Source organism: Rhineura floridana, chromosome 11 (assembly GCF_030035675.1).
Source record: "Rhineura floridana isolate rRhiFlo1 chromosome 11, rRhiFlo1.hap2, whole genome shotgun sequence".
Lineage (NCBI taxonomy): Eukaryota > Metazoa > Chordata > Lepidosauria > Squamata > Rhineuridae > Rhineura > Rhineura floridana.
In genome coordinates this window covers 51,635,593-51,662,507 of record NC_084490.1, presented here as the reverse complement: position 1 = coordinate 51,662,507, position 26,915 = coordinate 51,635,593, and the positions used below count along the sequence as shown (strand labels likewise).

Here is a 26,915-nt window from a genome sequence, read left to right as displayed (position 1 = left end):
TTCCTGGCTACTTCCATTATAAATGTTCAACTGATGTCCGTAGGCCAAATTAATCAGAAGGTTTCCTGCCCTTTAATCAGCAAGACCCTTGATTTCCTCAGGGAAATACTTAAATTGAAAGCATTGCATACGTCTCCCTCGGCAGAGCATATTCTTGAGTTACTTAAAAACCTCCCACCAAGTATGGATCAGAATGCTGAAGATAAACTTTGGCTTGCCTTGAGTAATACTTGGCTGCCTTTGGAAGGAAATAAACATGTGCCTTCCCTTTTGAATCCTCTGAGAAGAGAACTTAAGGATTCTGGTTTGCAGTTGCGTTTAACATAGCTGCAGTCAAATCAGACTCTGTTGAAGCTAGCAACAAGGTATCCACTAAGCAAGGCTTCACTTTGCTGTTGCCTTCCAAAGCATGTTCCAGATCACAGTGATACCCCCTAGAGAAAGCTGACGAGGGTCACAAACTCTGGTTTCTTGAAAGCAGAATAATGGGCATTTCCAGAGGCATTCCAGAAATTCCTTTTCTATATATTTGTGTGCATGCACGTGCACCAGTGTGCCACTGCAGTTCCTTCCAAGATCTGGTCCCACTCCACTGGAAGTGTCTGTGGGTAGAAACACACTCTCTGTTACTGTAAGACCTGGTGGGAGCACCTTGAGTGAGTATTGTTTTAAATTAAACTCCAAAGAGATTTCACAACTGATCGGGCAGATCAACCTGTTCCCCCTCCAGGTGTGGCTAATGGAAAAGCTTTGATCTGGCAACTAGTGTGGTTATAGCCTTAGTTTAAATGATGTTTAAACACGACGTTTGTCAGTGCTGACATCTTTGCAGAAGTGCTGACATCTATGCACTGGCTTCTTACCAGTGACTTTAGATTCTCATTCTGTCCGCTTTCAATAGGCAGGTCTTAGTCTTCCCCTCACAAAACTAAATCTTTCTTTTTAACTTTGACATGTTGCTAGGTAGAAATGAAAGACAAACATGCCAAAATGTGTATGCATGCATACACACACACACACACACACAAGCTCATTCCCATTTTTCAGTTTTAGCACTCATGTCAGCAGCAATAGCATCCTCTTTTCCTCCCAGCAACAAATGGGAGTAACTTCCCAAACGGAGGTTGGAAGCGCCAAGGCAGTTGGAGACCAATGTGTTTGACAACAAAGCCCTATTTAAAGACCTTTCCTTGCTGCTGTGTGCGTTTCCCACAATCTGCTGTTTGTGTCATGAGCGCTGCCAATAACTGGAACATTTCCTGCAGAACGCAGCCTATACGGAGGAGGGAATTTCAGGAGAAAGGGAATGGCAACAGCAGGATTCTCAGCCCTGTCCTAGCTCATGGGAACTGTGACACCACTTTAGGGTGGTGCTGGGAAGGGCAGGGAGGAAAGAACAGGTACTCTTGAACAAGGCACAGGTTAAGATGTGATTACTGAATCCACTTTAGGTTTTAAAGATAAATTAAAGCTGGAAAAGGTGAACAACTGAAATGAGGAATGGCAAACGTATACAGGTAGAAATTAAAAGAGCTTTGCTTCCTGGTGAGATCAGACATACACTGGCCTTTTCTCTCTGCAGGGTGGGAGACCTGTTAGGAAGGTCTGCCCCTACGGATTAACATATCCTGTTGGTTTTCAGGGGGTTCTGGGGAGTTTTCTGGTTGGCATGGCCAGATCTTCTGTTGAAGCCCTGGAATACAGAGATGACCTGGGCAGTTGACACCATTGCTCCCAAGCATCTTCTTCCAATTGGCAGAGCTCAGAAAGCTCTGTGGTATACCTGGAACTAAGAGCAATGAAGTGGGAAGGAGATACCTTGAGTACAGGTGCAGGAAAACTCCCAGCGAATGTAATCAAACACTGATATGTGCTCACTTTCAAGCCTATTCAATGTGGTGAAAGCAGCAAAGGAAACTTCCTTCTCTGCCTCCATTGCATCCTCAGCTTGCTGTCCTGTTTAGTGTAGCTAAGGGCTTCCTCCTAGCACAGCAAAGGAAGGAAGTGACAGGCACATTTCACTAGAAAAGACAATAATGCTGGGAAAAACAGAAGGGTGTAGAAAAAGAGGAAGGCCAAACAAGAGATGGGTTGATTCCATAAAGGAAGCCACAGACCTGAACTTACAAGATCTGAACAGGGTGGTTCATGACAGATGCTCTTGGAGGTCACTGATTCATAGGGTCGCCATAAGTCGTAATCGACTTGAAGGCACATAACAACAACAACAAGGACTAACATACTGGCCCTAGGGAGGTGGGAGAGCCACCTAAAGCCTGCTGTGTTTGCTAAGCATTTTGAGGATAAAATTGCTTCCATCTGCTGGGATTTGGACTCTTATTGTTGATGCTGATGATCCTGGTGAGGTGTCTGGTGCACTTTCTTGTCCAATGTTTTTGGGTGAGTTACAGTTGATGTAGCCTGAGGATGTGGACAAGGTAATTGGTCGGGTTCGTGCAACCACTTGTGTCTTGCACCCTTGCCCCTCATGGCTTATAAAATCTGTGATAGCTGGATGAGCCACAGAGATAATTAAGGCTTCGCTTCAAGAAGGAGTGGTCCCAGGCTGAAGGAGGTAGTAGTAGACCATTCCTGGAAAAAATCTTCCAAGACAACTACAACTACAAGAACAAGCCAAGGATAAACCTGGTAAGCCTTGGTTTATTCTTAGTTTGTTCTTGTGGTTTGTTTGAGAAAAACAAACCATGAATGCTGCTTTGTATGTAAGCCGGCACTCTGGTTTGCTTCCTCCTAGCACAGCAAAGGAAGGAAGTGACAGGCACAATTTGAGCAGCGTGCACTATTACACTCATTCTCGAGAAGCCATGGTTTGTTTAACTCTGGCTTACAGCTATGTGCAAACCAGGCCAGCGGCTGGCCCAAAGTGAGCTTCATGTCTGAGCCAGGCTTTGAACTTAGAACCTAAAGAAGTATAGAATTCCCTGGGGCAGCCTATCAGGAACAATTGCTGGTGCAGAGGAGCTCACTTTTGTTCAGTGCAATTTTTAAATACATGCCTCAATTATGCCGATCACCACAGGTCAAAGGTGAACTTAATATCACTGGCGCAAACCTGCTACTGCTCCAAACATTTCTGGTGTTCTGTGAAGGGGTAATATATGTGACTAGGCTAATGGATGGACTAGAACTGGCGGCTGGAGATGAGCAGGTTTTAGAGCACATGCCCTGGTGCTGGAAATGTGCTGTCTCTCAAAGTACTGTAATGTGAGAACCCGCCCTTTACGGATGCATGCAACAATAGAGGCCGCAATCTTCCTGTTCCTGGCAGCAATTCTCACTGTCACTTGCCATACAAAGTGCTGCACTCATCCACTTCCCATCAGCCTTTGCTCTCATCATCACTCCCCCACGCCTATTGTTCACACCTGTCTTTCTGTAATTCTTTTTTTCTCCTAGAACTATTTGATCTTCTGAGGGGGAGTTGGCACTTTGCCTTCCCACACATGCCTAAAGCTTTTACATTGTTTCATGGCTGCTGCTTTTAGAGGTGCACTCTCTCTCTCTCTGTCTCTCTCTCTCTCTGTGTGTTGTATGTAACACCTAGAAATAGTGAGGGAGAATACTGAGGCCATAGAAGTAATGAGCTGTAGTTGTGGTCACAACTAGAATTTTCTGCTCTCCATTGATTCGACAGGGATGTATCAATGTAAGATGAGACAAAATTGGAAGGGGGTGTAGAGAGATCTGCAGCTTTCTTTCTTTTTTATTATTAAGATGTTTATAATAACCATGTAAAAGGATAACAAACAACAATAAAGACCACAGACATGAGGTTTCAGTGTTACATTTCCACTAGGAGGGGGATACAAGGTGGGAGCAAGGAGATACCAGTGTGCAGTCAAAGGGACCCCCACCAAGGATCTTATCGGAGAAATCCTTTCCACAACTGTCTCTAGGTTACAGGTGGTCTAGTGCTCCCAGCCAAATAATTCACAAATGTGAAGAAAGAGAACTATATTTCTTCGAAGGAGCCTGGTTTGGGATGACCCCTAGCTTGTTGAACCGATTGTGTCAGCTTCTCAGAAAGAGCCAGGGACCAGACACAGGCATACCAGTTACTCAGCGTAAAGTCTGAGGATGTTTTCCAACCCCCCGCAATCGTCTGCTGCACTGCCACAAGCAGCAGAGAAATAAGGTCCATATGTATTAATTTGCTTCCCGACTGTACAGAGAGAAGCGCCAAAGCCGGTGATTTGGAAACTGTCTGGTTAGTAATTTCTGAGATGTAATCAAACACCAAATCCCAAAAACCTGCTACATGGTGACATTGCCACCACATATGGAAAAGGGATCCCCTTAGCAAACAACTCCAACAATTGGGAGACATGGTTGGATTCATATAACTTAGACGAGCAGGTGTCACGTGCCACCGATGAATCACCTTAAGTGCAGCTTCCTTTACTGCAGCCGAGATAGTTTTGAAGGGGAGATTGGTCCAAATAGATTTCCATGCTGCATCAGGTATAGACTTTCCTATATCTCCCTCCCATGCCAGTTTAAGCCCTTCCAAATCCTTAAAAGAGATGGAAATTAACATATTACAGAAAAGAGAAATGATGTCCCTAGGCCTGTTTGGTTGTTGAATACATTCATTTTCAAATGGCGTCAGGACTCTGTTAAGCCTGTCTCATTCTTGGAGCCTGCTTCCAAAGCTACGAAGCTGGGCGGCATGCAACCAAGAACAACCAGTTGCAGGGAAAGAAGCTAACAGACGTTCTTGAGACACAGGCAAACCATTTTGGAACAGGTCCTTTGACCGTAGGACTCCTCCCCTCTCCCAACTTTTGAATTGGGCATATCGACCAGGCCTGGCATACTCTGGATGGTCCAGAACAGGAAAGAGAGGTGAGGGAGAAGGAGCTAAGTGTTTTCGCCTTCTCTTCCAAACTTTTAAAGTGCAACTCAAAAAAGGATTATTGAGGGAGTCCAAATTAGGCTTAGACAGAGTGCCACATGGGAGCACCTGAAGTCTGGGCGAGGCCCCATCATATTCCATGGATGTCCAGTACACAGATTTTGCCCTGTGCAAAATTGGGATTAACTGCCTCCCAGTAAAGCCTCAGATTTGGGATTCCCAGGCCCCTCCCTTTGACACTTTATACATAACTTTGCCCCCCAAACGTGCCTTTTTTCCCATGTGACAGAAACCTACCATAAACCATTGCCATTGCTGCAGAAAAGATGAGGGACTGTCCATTGGTAGAGCCTGAAAGAGATGCAGCAACCTTGGAAGGATCATCATTTTAACTGCAGCAATGTGCCCCAGCCAAGATAAATGAAGTATTCACCAGGATTTGATAGTATGCTTGATGTTCAAAATAAGAGGCTTATAGTTTCGTCTTTGCAGCTACACCAGATCTTGGGTGATGTGGGCACCCAAATACTTGAAGTATGCTCCTTGCAAGAAAAGATTGGCGAGGGTTACTAACTGAGTCTTTCCCCCTTTGAGATGTTTAAACACAATAGCTGGGATTTAGAGTAATTAACCTCCATTCCTGCCACTTGTTGGAAGATATAAAGCTTCGTTTGAAGTTCCAGAATGCCTTCATGTGGGTTAGATAAAAAGATCAGAGTGTCATTGGCAAAGAGGCTTATGACATATTCCTCATCCCCCACCTGCACCCCGCTAATCATTGGGTTGACTCTAATTTTGTCAGCTAGTATCTTAATGGCTAACACAAAGAGGAGAGGCAAAAGAGGGCAACCCTGTTTCATTCCCCTCCTCAGTGCAATAGCCAATGAATCCACTGCATTCACCCGGACCATTACTTCTGCAGAGGAATAAGGTTGTTATTGACAAAGAAAAGGCAGAAGTGTTCAATTCCTACTTTGACTCAGTCTTCTCCCAAAAAAGGGTCTATGACCCTCCTGGGAAACACGAAGTAGAAGGGGCAGGATTGGAGCTTGAGATTGATAGACAAACGGTCAAGGAATATCTAATAACTTTGAACGAGTTCAAATCAGCAGGGCCCGATAAACTGCATCCTAGAGTATTGAAGGAACTGGCTGAAGAACTCTCAGAACCGCTGTCTATTATCTTTGCGAAATCATGGAGGACTGGTGAACTGCCGGATGACTGGAGGAGAGCTAACGTTGTCCCTATCTTCAAAAAGGGCAAAAAGGAGGAACCGGGGAACTACAGACCAGTCAGCCTAACATCAATCCCGGGGAAAACTCTGGAACAGATTATAAAGCAGTCAATCTGTTACCACCTTGAAAACAATGCAGTGATTACTAGGAGCCAACATGGATTTATCAAGAACAAATCCTGCCAAACTAATCTTATCTCGTTTTTTGATCGGGTAACCTCCCTTGTAGACTGTGGGAATGCTGTGGACATAATATATCTCGACTTCAGCAAAGCTTTTGACAAAAGGCCCCATGATATTCTGATTAGCAAGCTAGCTAAATGTGGGCTGGATGGAACAACTATCAGGTGGATCCACAATTGGCTCCAGAATCATACTCAAAGAGTGCTTATTAATGGTTCCTTCTCAAACTGGGCGGAAGTAATGAGTGGGGTACCACAGGGCTCGGTCCTGGGCCCAGTGCTCTTCAACATTTTAATTAATGACTTGGATGAGGAGGTACAGAGGATGCTTATCAAATTTGCAGATGATACAAAATTGGGGGGCACAGCTAATACTGTGGAAGACAGAAACCAAATTCAAAGGGACCTTGATAGGCTGGAGCATTGGGCTGAAAAAAGCAGAATGAAATTCAACAGGAATAAATGCAAAGTTCTACACTTAGGAAAAAGTAACCAAATGTACAGTTATAAGATGGGGGATACTTGGCTCAGCAATACGACATGTGAGAAGGATCTTGGAATTGTTGTTGATCACTAGCTCCTTATGAGCCAAGAGTGTGATGGCTGCAAAAAAGGGAAATGCTATATTTGGCTGCATTAACAGAAGTATAGTTTCCAAATCATGGAAAGTATTAGTTCCCCTCTATTCAGTACTGGTTAGGCCTCATCTTGAATATTGCGTCCAGGTCTGGTCTCCGCACTTCAAGAACGATGCAGCCAAACTGGAACAGGTTCAGAGGAGGGCAACAAGGATGATCAGGGGACTGGAAACCAAGCTCTTCAAGTACATGAAAGGTTGTCACACAGAGGAGGGCTGAGATCTCTTCTCGATCGTCCCAAAGTGCAGGACACGGAATAATGGGCTCAAGTTGCAGGAAGCCAGATTTTGACTGAACATCAGGAAAAACTTCCTAACTGTTAGAGCCATACAACAATGGAACCAATTACCTAGAGAGGTGGTGTGCTGTCCGACATTGGAGGCATTCAAGAGGCAGCTGGACAGCCATTTGTCAGAAATGCTTTGATTTGGATTCCTGCATTGAGCAGGTGGTTGGACTTGATGTTCTTATAGGCCCCTTCCAACTCTACTATTCTATGACTCTATCATTCTATGTTTAACCAGATTTAAGAACCCATGTCCAAACTGCAACTTTTCTAGAAGGGTGAGAAGAAAAGGCCATTCAAGGGAGTCAAAGGTCTTAAGTATATCCAGAGATAGCAAAGCAGCTGGAAAGCCAGTGGTATGTGCACTATGAATAACCCTCCTAATGGAGTCCTCACTATAGCGACCCGGCATGAAGCCAGCCTGATTCTTATTAATATAGCTACTAATGAAATGATTTAATATCTTAGCATAATTGATGTTAAGATTTTTACATCTTGGTTGACTAAGTAAATTGGGCGGTATGGAGAGGTGTCAGTCAAGCCCTTGTGTGGCGTTGGGATCACTGTAATACGTGATTGTTTCCAGGACGCAGAGATCCCCTCACTCATCAAGACAGCATTAAAGAGTTCCAACATTTTTGGGACTAGAGAATCTGCAAATGTTTTGTAGACCTCCGCAGGGAGCCCATCTAGCCCTGGGGATTTGCCAGGCTTCAGGTCTTTAATAACAGCATGGATAGGTCAGTTGAGGTAGTCTCTGTGAGTGTCAGACAGAGGGGATATAAATCCGAGAGATAAGCCGTAATTTTTGCAGGATCCAGAATGCACAAGGAGTAGAGTCGTGCAAAGAAGGAGGCAAAAGTTGAACAATTTCCCCCTGAATCTGCTACTATGGTGCAGCCTTCATCCTTCACTCTAGCCACCACATTTCACATATTCTTTTTATGGACCGCCCTTGCAAGGAGTTGTGAATTTTTGTTGCCAAATTCATAACGCCTCCTGACATAAGCCAGTTGCTGCATAACTTCAACCTCAAGTGTCTGGAGTTCAGCGCGTTTGCCCTGCAACAATCAAAGTTACTCTAACACTCCCTGTGCTTTTATGCTTCTGTTCCAGCCTTTAAATACCAGCAAGAACAGAGAATGTATCCAGTTCTCTAGCCTTCCTATACACTGCAAACTCACCAATACATTGCCCCCTAAAAACTGCTTTCATGAAATCTCAGACTGTGGTCTGCGCGACATCGGGAGTAGAGTTGGTGAGAAAGTATTCCTTAATATTTTCTTTCAATCTGTCCACCATCACCATGTCACGCAGCAACTGTAGAGATATGCGCCAGGAATTAGAGCGTGCTGGCAGACCCATGAGATCTAGATTTAGTGACACAGGGGATGGTTTGACACAGTAATATCCCCAATATTAGAGTCACAAGCCTTCTGGGCAAGAGCATCTGTAACTAGGAGGAGATCTAACCAAAAATATGGTTTAATTCTTCCAGAGTAAAAAGAATAGACTCGAGTCAATGGGTGTTGCTGTCGCCAAATATATTTCAGCCCCACCTCTCTGTGAAGGAGCAGAACCATCTCTGAGCCAGAAGGTGCTCTCCCTCCCCCTCCACTCCTGTCCAGCCGACCATCTAGCACTACATTAAGATCACCCCCCACGATGATCTGCCCTTTTTAAAACTTTGCCAGGGTATTCAAAAAATGGGAAAGAGTTCTTGGGCAGAAGTTGGGCCATATACTGAGCAGATAGTTAGCAGGGTCTCCCCAAAGTACCATTCACCAATACAAAGCTCCCTCTTATCATCCACCATCGTATCCATAACAAAGGGACAGTATTGTGCAAAAATAACTGCCACTCCCCTCAACTTAGAATTTCCTGCTGCTAAAAATTGCTCACTCAGCCACGATCCCCAAAGAACAGATTTGCCCCCCTTTTTATGATGAGTCTCTTGTAAAGAAGGATATCAGGCTTCAGTTTCTTTATCATGGACTCTACCCTGGCCCTCTTAATCACAGATTATTACCTTAAGTGAGGAGCTAGCCATGGGTGTCCATAATTAGGATAGCCAGATGAAAAGCTCTGCTAAAAGTTGAAAGCACTCCCCCATGTCTCTTCCTCCCTGTAATGTTATGAAACCTCCAGAGAGAAAAAAATACAAACATTAACCCATAAAACAAACAAACTGTTAACTATCATACAAAATCCTCCAGGGGGGAACCCGTGTCCTGGGTTCCCATGCCAAAGGAAAATACTCCCATGCACCCCAGGGAGGACTAGAAGAGGGGCATGAATATATGTGATAGTAAGTCCACCAAAATCATTCCCCTCCCTGGAACCTTGGGTTAAGCCCGCAAAGGCTAATATAATGGGGCAGAAATCAGTCAGAAAAGCTCTGTCCTTGTTTTTGAAGCATACAAGAGAGCTTGAGCTGCGACAGAGCACCCTATAGAAAACATAGACTGTCCCTCAACTCATATGAAACTGACATGCATATAACGGGCTACAGAAGACTGAAAAGACAGCACCAAATACTTATTCACTTCTTTTTCTTCTGCTTTCCTGTACCTGATTCACCTGATGGGTTCTGCTGCTCCTTCTCTTCTTCACTTTCCACTCTCTCTGATCCCGGTAAGGCTAACTTCAGCTCGGATAAGATCTCCAGCGCCTGAGCTTTTGAAGTTGCTGACCAAAGATGGCCATCATGGCGGACAATCAGTTGAAAGGGAAATCCCCACCAATAGGGGATTCCCGCCTTGCAAAATGCTTCAGTAACAGGTAGAAGTGCCTTTAGTCTCCTCAACATTTCCTGATTCAAGTCCTGGAAGACTCGAACTGGTTGACCATGGCAACTGAGATTATTTGACCCACTAAGCATTTTGTAAAGTTTGTCCTTTAGAGGAAAGCGATAGAAGCGAACAATATCACCTTTGGGGAGGTTGCTGTCAGAGGGACCTGCTCCCAGGGCACCCTCTCTCCCCTGCCACTCCACAGGTCAAGCATGCAGTCAATCTCCCACAGGCCATAGTTACTTTTAATTAAAAAAAAATGCAAGGAGACCATGACACATGGCTGCCATATAACATCTAGTTTGGCCCTAGCAGCATTCCTCAGGTTGTTGGTGAAGGGGTCAAAGTCCCTAGCAGACTCCACCTGCTATGATTCCATCCCTCTTGGAATGTGCAGTAGTTACAGATGATTCTTCCATCAAAAGCGGTTTAGAAAGCCAGGCCTGGATGGCTGCCAGAATCAGAGCAGTCCTACCAGCCTCCCCAGTGCATAAATGATACCTGGACTACTATTAAGTGGATTCTGTGCATCAGTGAACATGGCACTGTACAGAGTACAAGAGGACTCGTCTTGCTTATGCTCTACAATTTGACAGAGAAGGGGGGGAAGTGGAGTTGGGAACTGGGAAAGAATATGCAGTTTTGGTTACGTATGCTTGCTGGGGGTTGGTTACAAGCTTAGTTTCAGTAGGCCTTGGGGATTTATACCAATAATCTTTGGGATTCACAGGATGCTTCTAGGCAACCTGTTTATTGAGCATTCATCCTGATTTGTTTGTAGGGAGGCTAGATGACAACGTTGACTATTTAATGAGCATTCATCATAATTTGTTTGTGGGTAGGTTAGATGATGTTGCATCAAAAGAAGTGTTATCTTACACTTTCCAGTACATTTTCCCATCACTTTCTTATCAACAAAAAATCCACCAAACAAACCCCCCTGAACTTCTGGGGAACTGGGTTTGTTGCCCAAGACCTCTTAATCAATTGTAATTGCAATTCCTGAATTGCTAGTGTGTGTGATTAAATCCCACCCAAAAATAGCAAGCAACAGTCTGGAAGCACCCAAAGCCAATCCCAAGTAGAATTTTAAAGAAGGGGAAAATCAAATTTTGCTTCTGAAATTTGGCTATTATGGATACTTTTAGACAAACTAAAACTCTTAATGCTTTATTTTAAGGCCTTTGGGTAGGCTGGCCAAACACAAAAGAGGACAAGGCTTCTGCACCTTTAAAGCTTCTGCAAGGGCTTCTTGCAGAAGAGGGAATTTCAAGCACGACAAGCAACCAGTCGTGAAATTCTCCATTTCTGCACAACTAGCAAAGGTGCAAGAGCCCATGACCCTCTTTGCATCTGGCCACCCTACTTTGCATGTGCATATTTTGGATCTTCTGCCTAGCCTTGGTCGCCCCTATCCTCAAAAGCACAGTCATCTGTGAGATTACCCCTTTTTTCCTTTTCCTTTTTCGCAGTTTTTGCAGATGACTTTAGTGAAGGGAAGAATCTGGCCTTTGTAGTCTTCACACTCTCTGCCCTTTGTCCCCAGCTAATGCAAACATGAGCGACTCTAAGTCCTCCCTACTATGCCCAAATCTGGAATGTTGACATGAAGCAAGCCCCAAGAGCCCAATCTTCTAAACATGATCTGGCCAGATAAACAGGTCTCTTTTAAACCAAAAGACACGAGCAACCTCAAAAATGCCAGGACAGCAGGCAAATTTCTACATTATCAGGGTTAATAAACTATTGGGCTAAGCATCCCCCCTTTTCGGTGGAAATGTTGCTCTACAAACAGGCCTCTCCTTCACAAGATCAAAGCTGACGCCACCCCTCTCCCTTCACTTGCAACTCAGAAATCAGACTCACTGTGTTCAGTGTGGCTTATTTGCTGGCGAATATGCCTAGGATTGTAACTAGGAAGTGTTTCATTGATGCTAATGAGGCTTTTAGAATAATCAAACTGCATCAAATTTGGCACAACTCTCTGCAAAGTCCACTGCTGTTATTACTCTCCCTCCATCCCTGCCCATTGACTGCTGTGGGCTGTATTTACTTTGTGAGAATGAAAAACGGTTGACATGCTGACATTTTTGGTGTATCCGTTATTCACTGGGTTAAAATCCACAGGTATTGGGGAAGGGCTGCAGGTCAGTGACAGGGCATCCGCATTGCATGCAGAAGGACTCAGGTTCGGGGCCCAGCATCTCCAGGCAAGGCTGGAAAAAGATTCCTTTCCGATACCCTGGGGAGCTGCTGCCTGTCAGGATAAACAATATCGCGCTACATGGACCAATGGTCTGACTCAGGATAAGGCTAAACCAATCAGCACTACAGGTGACAAGAGGCAAAGGCGGACAAGGCCCTCAACCCTTTGTTGGTGCACAGAACCAGGAGGTTCAAGAAGGTCACGCTTTTCAAACCCCTACACGAAAAAATGCAACCTGCTGAAATGCCTTCTTCTATACCCCTTCTTAAAAGTGTGGGGTTTTTTCCTCTCCTATAGTCATCTGCATGTTTATTTTTATTTATTTGGAATATTTATAAACCAGTACCAGGAGTGTAGCGAGGCAATTTTCATTGGGTAGGCAGAGACAAAAATGGGGGAGGGCAGAAGGGTTGGGATATCGGTCACTACAAAAGAGGTTTCTGAGGGGGAAAAGATTTCTTGGGTAATGACAAAAATAAACCTCAATTTATGCATTTTAATTAGGAACTATGATTTGTGAAGTTTACAAAAAAGCAAATCAAATTAAAATACAGCCTTTTCCATATGCGAAATAGTTATGTAAACTAAATAACAGTGACTAGGAAGTGAATGTATAGTGTGCAAGTCATCCTACCATAATTATCTGAACTGTTAATAATAAAGTCTATTGCACCTTCATATCTCTGCAAACTTGCAGAGGAACTGTTCACGTGAAATTCCTTCGAACATGTCACTTTCAAAAGCCAAGATTACGAAGTTTGCTGCCTGAAGACTGCAGAAGAAGCCAATGTGGCTTCACAAAAAGCTTAGAGATGACCTGAAAACAAAAAAGGACACGTATAGGAAGTAGAAGGAAGGCCAGACCACAAAAGAAGAGTACAGACACAGGTAGCATGGAATTGCAGGGACGGCGTCAGGGAGACTAAAGCTGAGAATGAGCTGAGGTTACTGAGAGATGCTAAAAGCAACAAAAAAGTTTTCTTCAAATACATCCATAGTAAAATACAGAGAAAAGAAATGGTGGTACAGCTACTCAACGATGGCAAAATGATAACAGATGACAAGAAAAGGCAGAAGTGCTCAACTCCTACTTTGGCTCAGTCTTCTTCCAAAACATGGTCTATGACCCTCCTGGCAAATGTGAAGTTGAAGGGGCAGGATTGCAGTTTAAGATTGATAGACAAATGGTCAAGGAATACCTAATCACTTTGAATGAGCTGAAATCTGCAGGGCCCAATGAACTGCATCCTAGAGTACTGAAGGCACTGGCTAAAGAACTGTCTATTATCTTTGCAAAATCGTGGAGGATGGGCAAAGTGCCGGATGACTGGAGGAGGGCTAATGTTGTCCCTATCTTCAAAAAGGGCAAAAAGGAAGAACCCGGAAACTACAGACCATTCAGCCTGACATCAATCCCTGGGAAAATTCTGGAGCAGATTATAAAACGGTCAGTCTGTAAGAACCTTGAAAACAATGCAGTGATTACCAGAAGCCAACATGGATTTATCAATAACAAATCCTGCCAGACTAATGTTATTTCATTTTTTGATTGGGTAACCTCCCTCGTAGACTGTGGGAACGCTATGGACATAAAATATCTTGACTCCAGCAAAGCTTTTGATAAAGTGCCCCATGATATTCTGATTAGAAAGCCAGCTAAATGTGGGCTGGATGGAACAACTATCAGGTGGATCCACAGTTGGCTACAGAATTGTACTCAAAGAGTGCTTATCAATGGTTTCTTCTCAAACTGAGGGGTGGTAATGAGCAGGGTACCGCAGGGCTCGGTCCTGGGCTCAATACTCTTCAACATTTTAATTAATGACTTGGATGAAGAGGTACAGGGAATGCTTTTCAAATTTGCAGATGATACAAAATTGGGAGGGATAGCTAATACCCTGGAGGACAGAAACAAAATTCAAAGTGATCTTGGAGCACTGTTCTTCAAGCTTGGGTCCCCAGATGTTGTTGGACTACAACTCCCATCATCCCCAGACAGCATGTTCAATGGTTAGGGATGATGCAAGATGTAGTCCATTGACATCTGGGGACCCAAGGTTGAAGAACACTGGGCTAGAGTATTGGGCTGAAAACAACAGAATATAATTTAACAGGGTAAGTGCAAAGTTCTACACCTAGGAAAAAGAAACCAAATGCACAGTTATAAGAGGGGGGATACTTGGCTCAGCATAACTACATGCGGGAAGGATCTTGGAATTGTTGTTGATCACAAGCTGAATATGAGCCAACAGTGCAATGTGGCTGCAAAAAAGGCTATTTTAGGCTGCATTAACAGAAGTATAGTCTCCAAATCATGTGAAGTACTAGTTCCCCTCTATTCAGCACTGGTTAGGCCTCATCTTGAGCACTGCATCCAGTTCTGGGCACCCCACTTTAAGAAGGATGCAGTCTGCAGACAAATTGGAACAGGTTCAGGATGATCAGGAGACTGGAGCAAAGCCCTATGAGGAGAGAGTGAAAGGACTGGGCATGCTTAGAGAAGACTGAGGAGAGATATGATAGCATTCTTCAAGTACTTGAAAGGTTGCAACACAGAGGAGAGTCAGGATCTCTTCTCGATCGTACCAGACTGCAGGACACAGAGTAATGGGCTCAACTTACAGGAAACCAGATTTCGACTGGACGTTAGGAAAAACTTCCTGTTAGAGCAATATGACAATGGAACCAATTACTTAGGGAGGTGGTGGACTCTCAAATACTGGAGGCATTAAAGAGGCAGCTGGACAGCCACCTGTCGGGTATGCTTTAATTTAGGATTCCTGCATTTGGACTCAATGACCTTACAGACCTTATGAGACCCTTTCAACTCTACTATTCTGATTCTATTCAGTTTGTTTTTCTCTGATGAAGCATTGAACTACAGAAAGGCCCTGGGCCGGCCAGCTAACACTGCTTCTGATGGCTCCACCAGCAAATCTCACACACTCTATTTCGGTAGTACATAAGTTTGCATGAGAAAAGTTAAATAAGGTGCATTATTATTTTTCAACTTTTTTAACAAACTAAGGAAGAAATGCTCTCCACACCACACCATACCACACCCACAATATTACAGCTCCCCGTTGCCTGGGCTAAGTTAGTTAGGCTTCCTGGGCCTTGGAGAGCCAGCTCACTCACCTCTCTACTTCTTCCCAGGTCCTGCCCTAGACTAGGCTAGGCTGCTGCACAGGCTAGGCCCAAAGCCTAGGCACACTCACCAGATACATAACACCCACCACCTCCAGAGGCTGGCTGAGCGTTACAGGGGAGGGGGAGATGCTCTGCAGTGCATAACAATACTGTCCTTCCCACCTTATTCTTCCTCCAATTGCAAACCTTTAGGTTTGCCAATTCTCTCCCCCATCCATCAAGACTTATGTTCACTTCATTCACACTTTTAACTCCTGTATTTACTGTGTTTGCATTCCCTTGGTAACATTGCTCTGCCCCTCTCTTTGTATTTCTAAAAGCTCAACTGAAAATTTAAGTTACTGCAATGCTAGCTATTTCGGGACTGAAGGAAAATTTCATTTGGGGGGCAGAATTATCATTTGGGGGGGCAATGCCCTCATTTGTCCCCCCCCTCATTGTTACACCCCTGCATTAAACCATAGTGGTGTACTATAACAATACAAATGCAACAAATGAAAACAGCTGGAACAGTTTTTCAAAGAGAAATCCGATATTGCCTGCAAACAGGGATGTTGGAGAATTCATTCTGGAACGGCAATGGAAATTGCTGCAGTTTGCATGTCTGTCCGTCAGGAACAGGCATTGATACGGATTGAAATTAATCACTTAATTATTTGTGTAATTAATTATATTAGTTTCTGCCATAGCGCATAGCAAGACAAGGGTTTTAGCAGAACTATAGCTGAATGGGAACAGTACTGATTGTGACAAACATAGGACAGAAATCGCTGCCTCCTTATATCCCTACCCGTGTCAACTCATTCTTCTAGGAAAGCCTGTAGAAAGAGAAACGTTTCAGCATCTGATAAGATGTGTACAGTGTCCGAGGCTGTCAAACTTCAATGGGCAGCATGTTCCACAAAGCAGGTGCCTGCACTGAAAGACTTCGTCTGAGCCACCACAGAATGAACCTGTGGCACATGCAGCACCACAAGGAGAGCCACCCTCCCTCCTCATAGATGAGTGCAGTGAACAGACAGATATGTAGGTGGTAAGGAGATATTTCAAATAACCTGGCCTCAAGCTGTTTAGGGCTTTATATACCAACAGTAAAATCTTAAATTTGGCCCAGTCGCATATTGGCAGCCAGTACAGTTTCCTTAGCACTGGCATTCTGTGTTGACAGACACAAGCATATGCTCCACTCATCATCAGTAATTAGGTGGGCCTCCTTATGCTTCAGTTAGGGTGGTCACTTATAGATCTCTAAAAATAGAGGAAATGCATCACCCCCAAAAAGGGACAAAAGTCTCAGATTGGCATAAAATGTTCATATGCAAATTTATATGTATAGATGCAAATTTAGAAATAAGTACTCTAATTTAAATAGAAATACAGTACATCTCACCATACTGGGAAAGAATTAGACCCGGTGACCTGTTGGTCTGCTGAGGCTGCTGTTCAGGTGCTAACTGTTGATGGACAATTTCATGGTCCTTCTGCTGTGCCTTTTTAGGGTTCTTTAAACTGATAGGAAAGCCTTTGATTGTGTAGATCATGAAAAACTATGGAATGCTTTAAAAGAAATGGGGGGACACAGCATCTGATTGTCCTGATGCGCAACCTATACTCTGGATGAGAGACTACTGTAAGGACAGAATATGGAGAAAGCAATTGGTTCCCCATTGGAAAGGGTGTGAGACGGGTATATTTTATCATCCTATTTGTTTAATCTACACGCAGAACATATATGGAAAGCAGGATTGAACCAAGATGAAGGAGGTGTGAAAACTGGAGGGAGAATTATCAATAATTTAAGATATGCAGACGATACCATACTACTAGCAGAAACCAGTAATGATTTGAAAGTTAAAGAGGAAAGCACAAAAGCAGGATTACAGCTGAACGTCAAAAAGACTAAAGTAATGACAACAGAAGATTTATGGAACTTTAAAGTTGACAATGAGGACATTGAACTTGTCAAAGATTATCATTCATTAACCAAAATGGAGACAATAGTCAAGAAATTAGAAGAAGGCTAGAACTGGGGGAGGGGGCAGCTATGAGAGAACTAGAAAAGATCCTCAAATGCAAAGTTGTATTACTGAACACTAAAGTCAGGATCATTCAGACCATGGTATTCCCGATCTCTATGTATGGATGTGAAAGTTGGACAGTGAAAAAAGTGGATAAGAGAAAAATTAACTCATTTGAAATGTGGTGTTAGAGAAGAGCTATGCGCATACCATGGACTGTTAAAAAGACAAATAATTGGGTGTCAGAACAAATTAAACCAGAACTGTCACTAGAAGCTAAAATGATGAAACTGAGGTGATCATACTTTGGACATATAATGAGAAGACATGATTCACTAGAAAAGACAATAATGCTGGGAAAAACAGAAGGGAGTAGAAAAAGAGGAAGACCAAACAAGAGATGGATTGTTTCCATAAAGGAAGCCACAGACCTGAACTTACAATATCTGAACAGGGTGGTTTATAACAGATGCTATTGGAGGTCGCTAATTTGTAAGGTCGCCATAAGTCGTAATAGACTTGAAGGCACATAACAACAACAAAACTGAACTTGGAGCAGATAGCAAATAGAGGACTGCCCTCTGTAAATTAGGGCACACAGCCACCCTAACTCCACTATACATACAAGCTTCTGATTTCAGTGTTCCCCCCTCTCACTCAATTAAACCTTAGCTGATGAATGATGAAGTCTAAAGTATGTTTGACCTTTGCTAAACAAACAGAGCAGCACTTGTATAAAGGAACCCAAAGCAAGGTGTGTTTGCAAAATGGGTATTAAGAGAATGAAGCTGACACTACCAAATAAAAATGCTTTTCTCAACAAGGAAGAGATTGACTCTCCCTTGTGGTAATTTTTCTTCCCCAAACAAAGTGAATCACATTCCTTACTGAGGACTAGATCCATGCCAAGTTTATTGAACAAGGAAACTATTTTTTCCCTTTGCACAAACTCTTCTATAGGACTGGATACTAGTTCAGGCAGTATGAGAAAATATCCCCTCTAACTGTACTTTCTCAAAGCACTTAATCTCTTGTTTTTAAATAAGCTTCCAGTAATATTCTTTTTATCCCATCAACTGAGGGTTCATCTGTCAAATGTTAAATTTTTATTGTGGGTAGTTTTTAAAATAACTCTCTGATTGTAAAAAGTCTTTTACATTTTTTTAAAGCTTGATCAGACTTTTCAGCTGTTGGCATGGTCATCCAATGTTTTGGGACATTCTAATTGCTCAAGGTGAAGGTATCAGTTATAGAATGTTTATAAACAGTGTGGTATGTCTGCAAGAACTCAGACATCCTTTTGGATGGGGAAAAGCATTACAGCGCCTAGGGTCAGTAAGTTGAATACTTTTGGCAGGGGGTTGAGGGGTGGGGTTGGGAAGAGACTAGGGTTGCCATATTCCAGTTCAACAAATCCAGGCAGGTTAATTTGCATATTATGTAAAGTATTTTCATATTATGCAAATTATTTGCATTTGCATATTATGCAAATATTTGCATATTAATATTTGGATTGTCCAGTTGTTTTTTGTGCCAAGGAATTACCACCAAAAACTGGGGAAAGATGTGAGAAATCTTTTTTTTAAAAGCAACATTTTTAGCCTTAAATGCCTAGACTCTAGTTTCCAACACTATGGAGTATTTATTGATTGATTAAGAGAATTTATATCCTGCCCTTTTGCTGTTAAAAACAGAGCTCAGCACAGCTTACAAATATAATAAAAAAAAGAATAAAAATACACAATCAATATAAAAACATAATAAAAACACAAAATAGCAACAAACATAAAGTAAGTCAGGGCAGCAGTACGGTTAACCATATACGATATATTTCAAAGATGTGGTGGGTGGAGAAAAACAAGAAGCCAAAATGTTAGGAAAAGGAGTCTTTCACACAACATGCTCAGTTGTAAATACTGTTGCAGCAAGCTTTACAAGTTCCTCCAGTATTCCACTGGTGCAGGCACTCAGACATTCAAAGTATCTGTATGTTTCTTAGGTTTTATAAAAGCAGAGCTTTGCTTAACTCAAAATTTCTTCTCCCTTTGATCAACCACATCTACACAGGTTCCACCTCCATACTCAAAATGAAACTGGGCCTGGAAGTGTGCAACAACCCCACACATACCTTGCTAATTAGATTACCAATGCCAGGATGTCTGTGTTATCGACTACTCTCCTGCTCCCCCCCCCCGGGCATCATGAAAGACCCAGTCCTGGGCTCAGAAAGAAAATAAATATCTGGTCCTCTTCAAAGTATTGATAAGCCTCTTGTTTTAATTGAAATAATAATTATAAATTCTTGTTCTTATCACTAATGGGAGTTAATTATCTTGCATATGCTGCTGTTGCTTCTATGGCTGTAACGGAGTGAGGTTAAAGATAAGTGAAATGCAAATAGGAAAAAAACAACACAAAAGGCAGTAACACTTTCCTAAATGTAATACCATACCAACCACAACAAGATTCCTATGAGTAAGGCAGAAAACTAAGCATCTCACAACCAGTCAGGATTCCTAACCAAAAACCAAAAATACGATAAATGAAGAAATATTTATATAAAAGCATGACTATCAAATATATTTATTATTTACACAAACTGTAAAGATATTTATAGTGCAATCCTAGGTTTATTTATTCAGAAGCAAGTCCCAGCGTATTCAGTGGGGCTTACTCAAACAGGGACAGAAATGCAACTTCAAGTGATAAGCAACTTCATTCACACAACCCAAAATTCCGAATCATGCCACTTTACACTGTTTTGCAACTGTTTATACTTGTTTTTATGGTTATTGGATTTTAAATGGCTTTATTTCTTGTTGTGAGCTGCCTTGGTTTCCAACCCTACCTCACAGGGGTGTTGGAAAGACTCCATACACGCACACGCACACACTGCAGATGTATAAATACATATAGCCCATATAATAGTTTATTGTCAAACCAGTTGGTCATTGCAGAAAAATCAGTATTAGTTTTTTAAAAATCAGTATTACTTTCCTACAGAATAAAAACTGTAATACCTAAGTAAGCCCTGCCTACTTGCTTTAAAATAGGACTGGAGGGCACAAACACAATTCTTTTTTACATTCACTCCAAAGTCCCATTGATTTTCAGCACATTCATAACCATGTCTGCTCAAAAGTAAGTCCTATCGAATTCAATGGGATTTACTCTGGGCATATGGGATTAGCATTGCTTTTACAAAAAGCAAGTATTGGGAAGGTTTTCAAAACACTGCCCAAGATCTGACTCCTGCACACAAGAGGAAAAAAAACCTGAAATGTATATACTTACCCAATTTATGAGATTTTCAGATAAACAGGGGGTGAAACCACCATTTTGTTTTCTAGACACTGCCTAAGGGCAATGAAACTGAAACACAATCCCTGATTGGCTGCAATCCTGAACGGGCAGGGTTAAACCTACGAAGTGCTATACAGTACTGTTTAAAGAAAGATTTAACAGTGGGGGGGGGCAGCTGACGTTTTTATGTATATCCCGAGAACCAGACCACCTAGAAACTTAATTTTTTTTTTATTAAAGCTGAGAATCCGGGCCACCTAAAGGGCTAGCCGGTCGCTGGGTGGCATGCATAGAATCCAGGTAAAACCCAGCTAACCGGCCAATATGGCAACCCTAGAAGAGACCAGGCTATTAATGAGATTGTCTGTTTTTTTTGTTTTTTAGCAGACTTGCTGCTGCGCAAGATGCAGCAGTGGTTTCTCGTGCTCCTCTCCTCCACCAGTCCCATTGTCCCACGCTTTGTTTTGCTCTGCTCTGCTCCCCTCCAGCCAGTTTAAGCAACCAGGCCTCTTCTGTTGCCCAAAAGCTGGAGGGGAAGGTAGGCAACAGGACTAGGAGGGAGGGATGGAACAACATGGGACTAGCCTCTTGTGGAGGTCTGAACTTGTAAAACAAAACAAAACAAAACAAAAAACAGGCAGGGTCTCAGGGTTGTCACCTGGTGCCCCTATATGGGGCTGGAAAACTCAATGGAAAGGCAGCCAGACAAGTAGGGGAGCAAAAGAACAAGGAACCTAATAAAGGATGGCTGGGGAAAGGGGGGTTAGAGTAGGCAGCTGGCTGAGAAACAGGAGCCTGAGGGGAGGAAAGTTAGAAGAGCCAGAGGCCTGACAAGGCCGAGGGACAATGAAAATGTGGGCTTGAGGGAGAGGGCAAATTCACACAAAGTTTAGGGACCAGAGAGTCAGTTTACTGTTGTTCTGTGGTGGCACCAACAAGGCCTCACCTGCCAATTGTAGGGTCCAAGATGGTTGATACTGGGGAAGGTGTTCTTTTAGATACTTGGGTCTCAAGCCATTTAGGGCATTATATGCTAGTACTAATACCTTGAATGGAGCCCAGTAGCTCCCTGGCAGCCAGTGTAGTGCTGTCAGGACCGGTGACGCACAATCTCACTTACCAGCCTAGCAGCCACATTCTGCACTGCCTGCAGCCTCTGGATCATCTTCAGGGGCAGTCCCACATACAGTCCATTATAATAGTCCAGACAGAGAGTCACCAGAGCATGGACAACTGAAGCCAGGCTATCCTGATCCAGGAATGGATATAGCTGGCAAATTAGCCTCAGCTAGGCATAAGTGCTCCTAGCTACAAAAAGTTGCTTTTGCTGGAAGAAAATCCTCAGGAGGAGTTGTAGACAGCAGGAAAACAAAGGAGAGAAGAGCACAGTGAAGGCAAGAGGAGGAGAGGAATGAAATGATCCTGCAGGGTCTTGAATCTGGATGGGCTGAGTGTTGCCAGAGGAAGCAGTGAGGGGAACAAGGAGGTAGGAAAGAGAATGTCACTACGGGCTAGGAAAAAGAAGGTGGATGAGGGAGGATAGGGAGGAGGACCGAATTTCACATGTTGATAGGGCTACGCCTAATATTCTCCAGTTTCAATATTTGGACTAAAAGTTGAAATTTTGGGGGCAAGGGTGGGAAGTAATGTTTCTGAAAAATGCTATGATATTCCTCTTTGGTGTAATCGTTTTCTTGAGCTGCATCTGCACTGATACCTGAAGTAGGCAAATGAATGACACCAGCCAGTCAGGGATCATGCAGTGAATGAGATGATGTCATGATGCCGTGTAACTAATAAGTTATGACTATGTTGTGACATCATGGAGGGAAAATAAAATGAATTGAGAGAGGGAAAGAAAGAGAGGGTGAAGTAAAGGAGCAGGTGAACATATTCAGAAGCAATGCCAAACAATTGTCCAAAAATGAGGGTAACGTTTTGATGCTGCAGAAAATATGATTGAAACACATAGCGTAATTTTAACACAACCTTACATATTGATTCCAAATAACTAGCCAGATCCTTGGGGCTATGTCTCCAGTTTTTGCCTGAGATCTATAAAGAGGAATTCAAGTATGCAATAGTGGTAGCCACCAAGGAACAGAAGTTGGGGTGAGAGAGAGAAAGAACTCTGCAGAAAGTATCATAGTGATATCAAGAAATGAGAAGTACGGAAGGAAGTTTCTCTGTGTCTCCGTCCTTGATAAATTGCTTTGCCTAGCCTCAAGGTCTTGTACTTGGGCCTTGAAACCAATGCAATAGTTGGGAAATAGGAACTCTGCCAAATGCCACTGACAAACCACAGAGATTGAGCTGCAGAATAGGGGGGCTGAGCAGAAGGATGTTGAGAGACTGAGCAGGAGCACTGGAGAATTTTGAGGTTCCCTTTCTCTAGTTGCTGAAGAAAGTGGCATTGTCTGAAGTGCACCCATATGCAGTTAAGAAAGGAGTTAGGAGATGAACATTGCACAGGCAAGATTGGGAGAAATGCCTCTGGGCAGAGATCCGCAGAGGTCTTGCTTATCCAGCCTCTGCTCTCCCCAGGGCTGACTCCAGCTTTCTGGGATCCTTGTTCCCTTGCTTTCCTCCTCAAACCACATTGCTCTTCCCTCCTGCCCCCACGCATTTACAGTGAAACAGATCTTGACAGATATGGCAACCCCCAACTTTCAAAAGAAAAACAATACAATAATTTGAACTTTTGAAATGATGAGTGCCATGTCTTCACCACTGAATGGATACCCCACTCCCACACATCTGAAATTAACCCTTGGGTCTCTCTACTATAATCTCATTTCATATTTCCTTTTTTTGGAGATAAAAACGTAAAACCTTTGTACAAAGTACGTAAATAAATAGTATTTGATATTATAGCAACATCCCTAAGCTGGCTGGGGCCAGTGAGGGCCCCCTTTGAGCCCCTGGGCCCTTGGCCAGTGCCCCACTTGGCCCATTGCAGGAGCTGGGCCAAATTCTCCCCCTCCCCCCACCAATTACATTAATTTATCAATTCACTCAATTTGTATCCTACTTTTGACCCACATGTCTCCCCAAATTGCTAACACACACATACACACACACATCCAATTCAACATTAAAACATCAATAAACCTGTCAAGTCAAAAACAGGACATGACACAATCCCTGCAGCCTGCATCATTTCTTGAAGGTCATAAAATCAGCTTCTGATCCAAAAAAGCAAGCAAGGTGTCCCCAATAAGTTCTGTTTTCAGTGTCAATAAGGTAACAGCCAGAAGTTAGCAAGCACTTTCCCAAATGACCATCATTCCATCACAAAGGTTTGCCATTTTATGTTGTAGAAGTCTTGACGAAGAGCTGGGGGGTGGGGGTCATTTTCTCCTAATTTTTAAAAAGCATGCTGATATTCTTGCCTCATTAGTACTTGAGAATGTGCACACTGCTCACTCAAGGTAACCCAGTAAGCTTAAGCTTTATCTTGAAGGTTTTTTTTATCATTCCTTCTATTTCTAATGTTGAAGCAGTGAGTGTTTTTGCCTATGTAACCAAAACAGTAGCACAGAAACACAAAACATACAGTATTATATTTTGATGTTGCTTTGTTTTTGTTGCTTGTTGTTTTGATTTTTGATTCTGTTATATTTACTGTATTTATATATCTTGCTTGTTTTATCTTTTATGTACACCGCCCAGAGAGCCTTTTTGGCTTAGGGCGGTATATAAATAAAATAAAATAAAATAAATAAATAAAATAGGGGGCAAAAAACCATCAAGATAAAACTCTAAAAACAGCCCAGTGATGAGAGGGCACAGAATGCTGATTGACTGGTGGTGGGGAACAGTAGTGTAGTGGCAAATTCAAAAGTGCAGGGTCCCTTTGTGATAGTCATGCCACGCCCCCTCAGTCACGCCCAGAGCTTGGAAAAGTTACTTTTTTGAACTACAACTCCCATCAGCCCCAGCCAGCATGGCCACTGGATTGGGCTGATGGGAGTTGTAGTTCAAAAAAGTAACTTTTCCAAGCTCTGGCCACGCCCCCTTGCTTGCTTGCTCTCTGGGTTGATCTCCACGCTACTCAGTCCTTCTCCCACAACAGAAGACCTCCCTAGAAGCCAATCAGCAAGAAAGAGCACAGCGCCCTATCAAACTTACCAGGCCATGCTCAACTAGCAATTTGAGAAGACAGTCCTGTGCTCTTGTGCTCATGATCTTCCCTCAGCTGACACCTTCCAGGCAGCAACTCCTTGTGAGGGCTTGGAAGCAAGGGGCTAGGGCAGAACAGCTGATATTCACTTCAATCCTTGATAGAGGGGAGTTCTTCCGCTTTCAGGAAGCCATTATTGACCCATCCCAAAGGTATGATGTAAGGTTTGGTGGCCACCTCAGGCAGCAGACTTTGTGTGATGTTCATTTAAGGACGGCTGATGAGAGAGAGGTGCTTTCGACGGGCCTTGAAGACTTGGCTCTTCAACCAGGCTGGGGAGGGGGTTTAGGTTGTTAGATTGCAGTTCTAGGAGTGGTTTTAATTGTTTATTTATTTATTTGTTTCATTTATAGACCACCCATAGCGAGTGGCTCTCTGGGCGGTGTACAAAAAGGTTAAAATACAAAATATCAACAATAAAATCAGACAACAAACAATAAACACAAGCAGCAACTAAAGAAAAAAAAATAAAAAATTTAAATTATAACATAAACGCTTAAAATGCCTGGGAGCATAGCCAGGTCTTAACCTGGCACTGAAAAGATAGAAGCGTAGGCGCCAGGCGTACTTCTTCGGGGAGGCTGTTCCACAGTTCGGGGGCCACTACAGAAAAGGCCCTAGATCGAGTAACTGTCCTCCGGGCTTCTCGATGGGTTGGTACCCGGAGGAGGGCCTTAGATGCTGAGCGAAGTGACCGGGTAGGTTCACAGCGGGAGAGGCGTTCCACAAGATATTGCGGTCCCACGCCGTGTAAGGCTTTATAGGTCAAAACCAGCACCTTGAATCTGGCTCGGAAACAAATAGGTAGCCAGTGCAAACGGGCCAGAACAGGTGTTATATGTGCTGACCGGCTGGTCCTCGTCAGCAGTCTGGCTGCTGCGTTTTGCACTAGCTGAAGCTTCCGAACTGTCTTCAAGGGCAGCCCTACGTAGAGCGCATTACAGTAATCCAGCCTAGAAGTTACCAGAGCATGAACAACTGAGGCAAGGTCATGTTTGTTTCTGTCTTTATGGAATGTATTCGTCTTTTATTGTATGTCACCCAGAGTGGCAGGATAACCCCTGCCAGATGGGCATCTAATAAATTTAATAATAATAATAATTTGATTCACAGGCAACCGATCTACCAGGAAATACTCCTGCACATGCCCCATTGAAATAAACAGGAGCTGCACAACAGCTCTAATCCCCTTTTATTGTGGCAGTGAGTTCATCTAACAAATGTAAAAAACAGTGATCCATTTTCACATGTGCCTTTTTGAAGTTCCAGATTAAGTGCTCTTTAATCGACACCCTTTTTTACCAAAAAAAAAAAAGTCAAAGGAATGAGGATGCACAATTGTTCCAGTTGTATCCACTGACAATAGGACAAGCAGCATGGGTTTAACTTGGAATTAGGAACTTGTGGCCCTCCAGATGTTAACCCATCAACTCTAACTGTTGGCCAGGCTGACTGAGGCTGATAGGAACTAGAGTCCAACAACATCTGGACAGCCACAGATTCCCCATTCCTGACCTGTTGAAATACAGAGTTCAGTGAAACTTTTCAACCACCAAATATGCTAGCATTTTAAAAAATAATAATAATAAAGTAGAGATTGAAGTTAAATGGTGGGACATAATAGTCACTATAAGACAAGGAGCTCTAAACTTTAGAATCTAAAGGTTTAAAGGTTTGGGGGCTTTTTCTAGACACCATCCACATATACCTAAACCTTTCCCTACCACTATGAGGACTAGAAGTATTAAAAATACCCGATTTTAAAATCCTGTATCTCTCTGAGCACTTCTGAGCATCTCTCTCAATCCATGGCAGCTGTGCAGCGCCTAGCACAAAGTCATTTCGAATCCAACAGTTCTTGGATGGATGAAGACTATGCTGAAGATGTTGAGGAGGATGAAGAAGATGAAGATGAGGAGGAGGAGGAAGAAGCTCAGGATTCAGATGACACTGTGAGGGAGATGCCCGGCCTGTGTAAAGCAGGAGGTAAGCAATGATAATAGCAAATAGACAAAAGAGAGAGGGAAGGAGGGTGTGATGCCAGCAG

General features: G+C 43.1%; 1 protein-coding gene across 1 annotated transcript in view; it reads left to right on the top strand.

Moving 5' to 3' along the window:
• Positions 1-26,915, top strand: part of PPP1R1B (protein phosphatase 1 regulatory inhibitor subunit 1B) — a 67,784-nt gene that overhangs the window by 25,295 nt on the left and 15,574 nt on the right. The window contains exon 5 of the mRNA XM_061588902.1: positions 26,684-26,854. Coding sequence (XP_061444886.1) covers positions 26,684-26,854 — 171 coding nt within the window. The remainder of the gene's footprint in view (positions 1-26,683; positions 26,855-26,915) is intronic.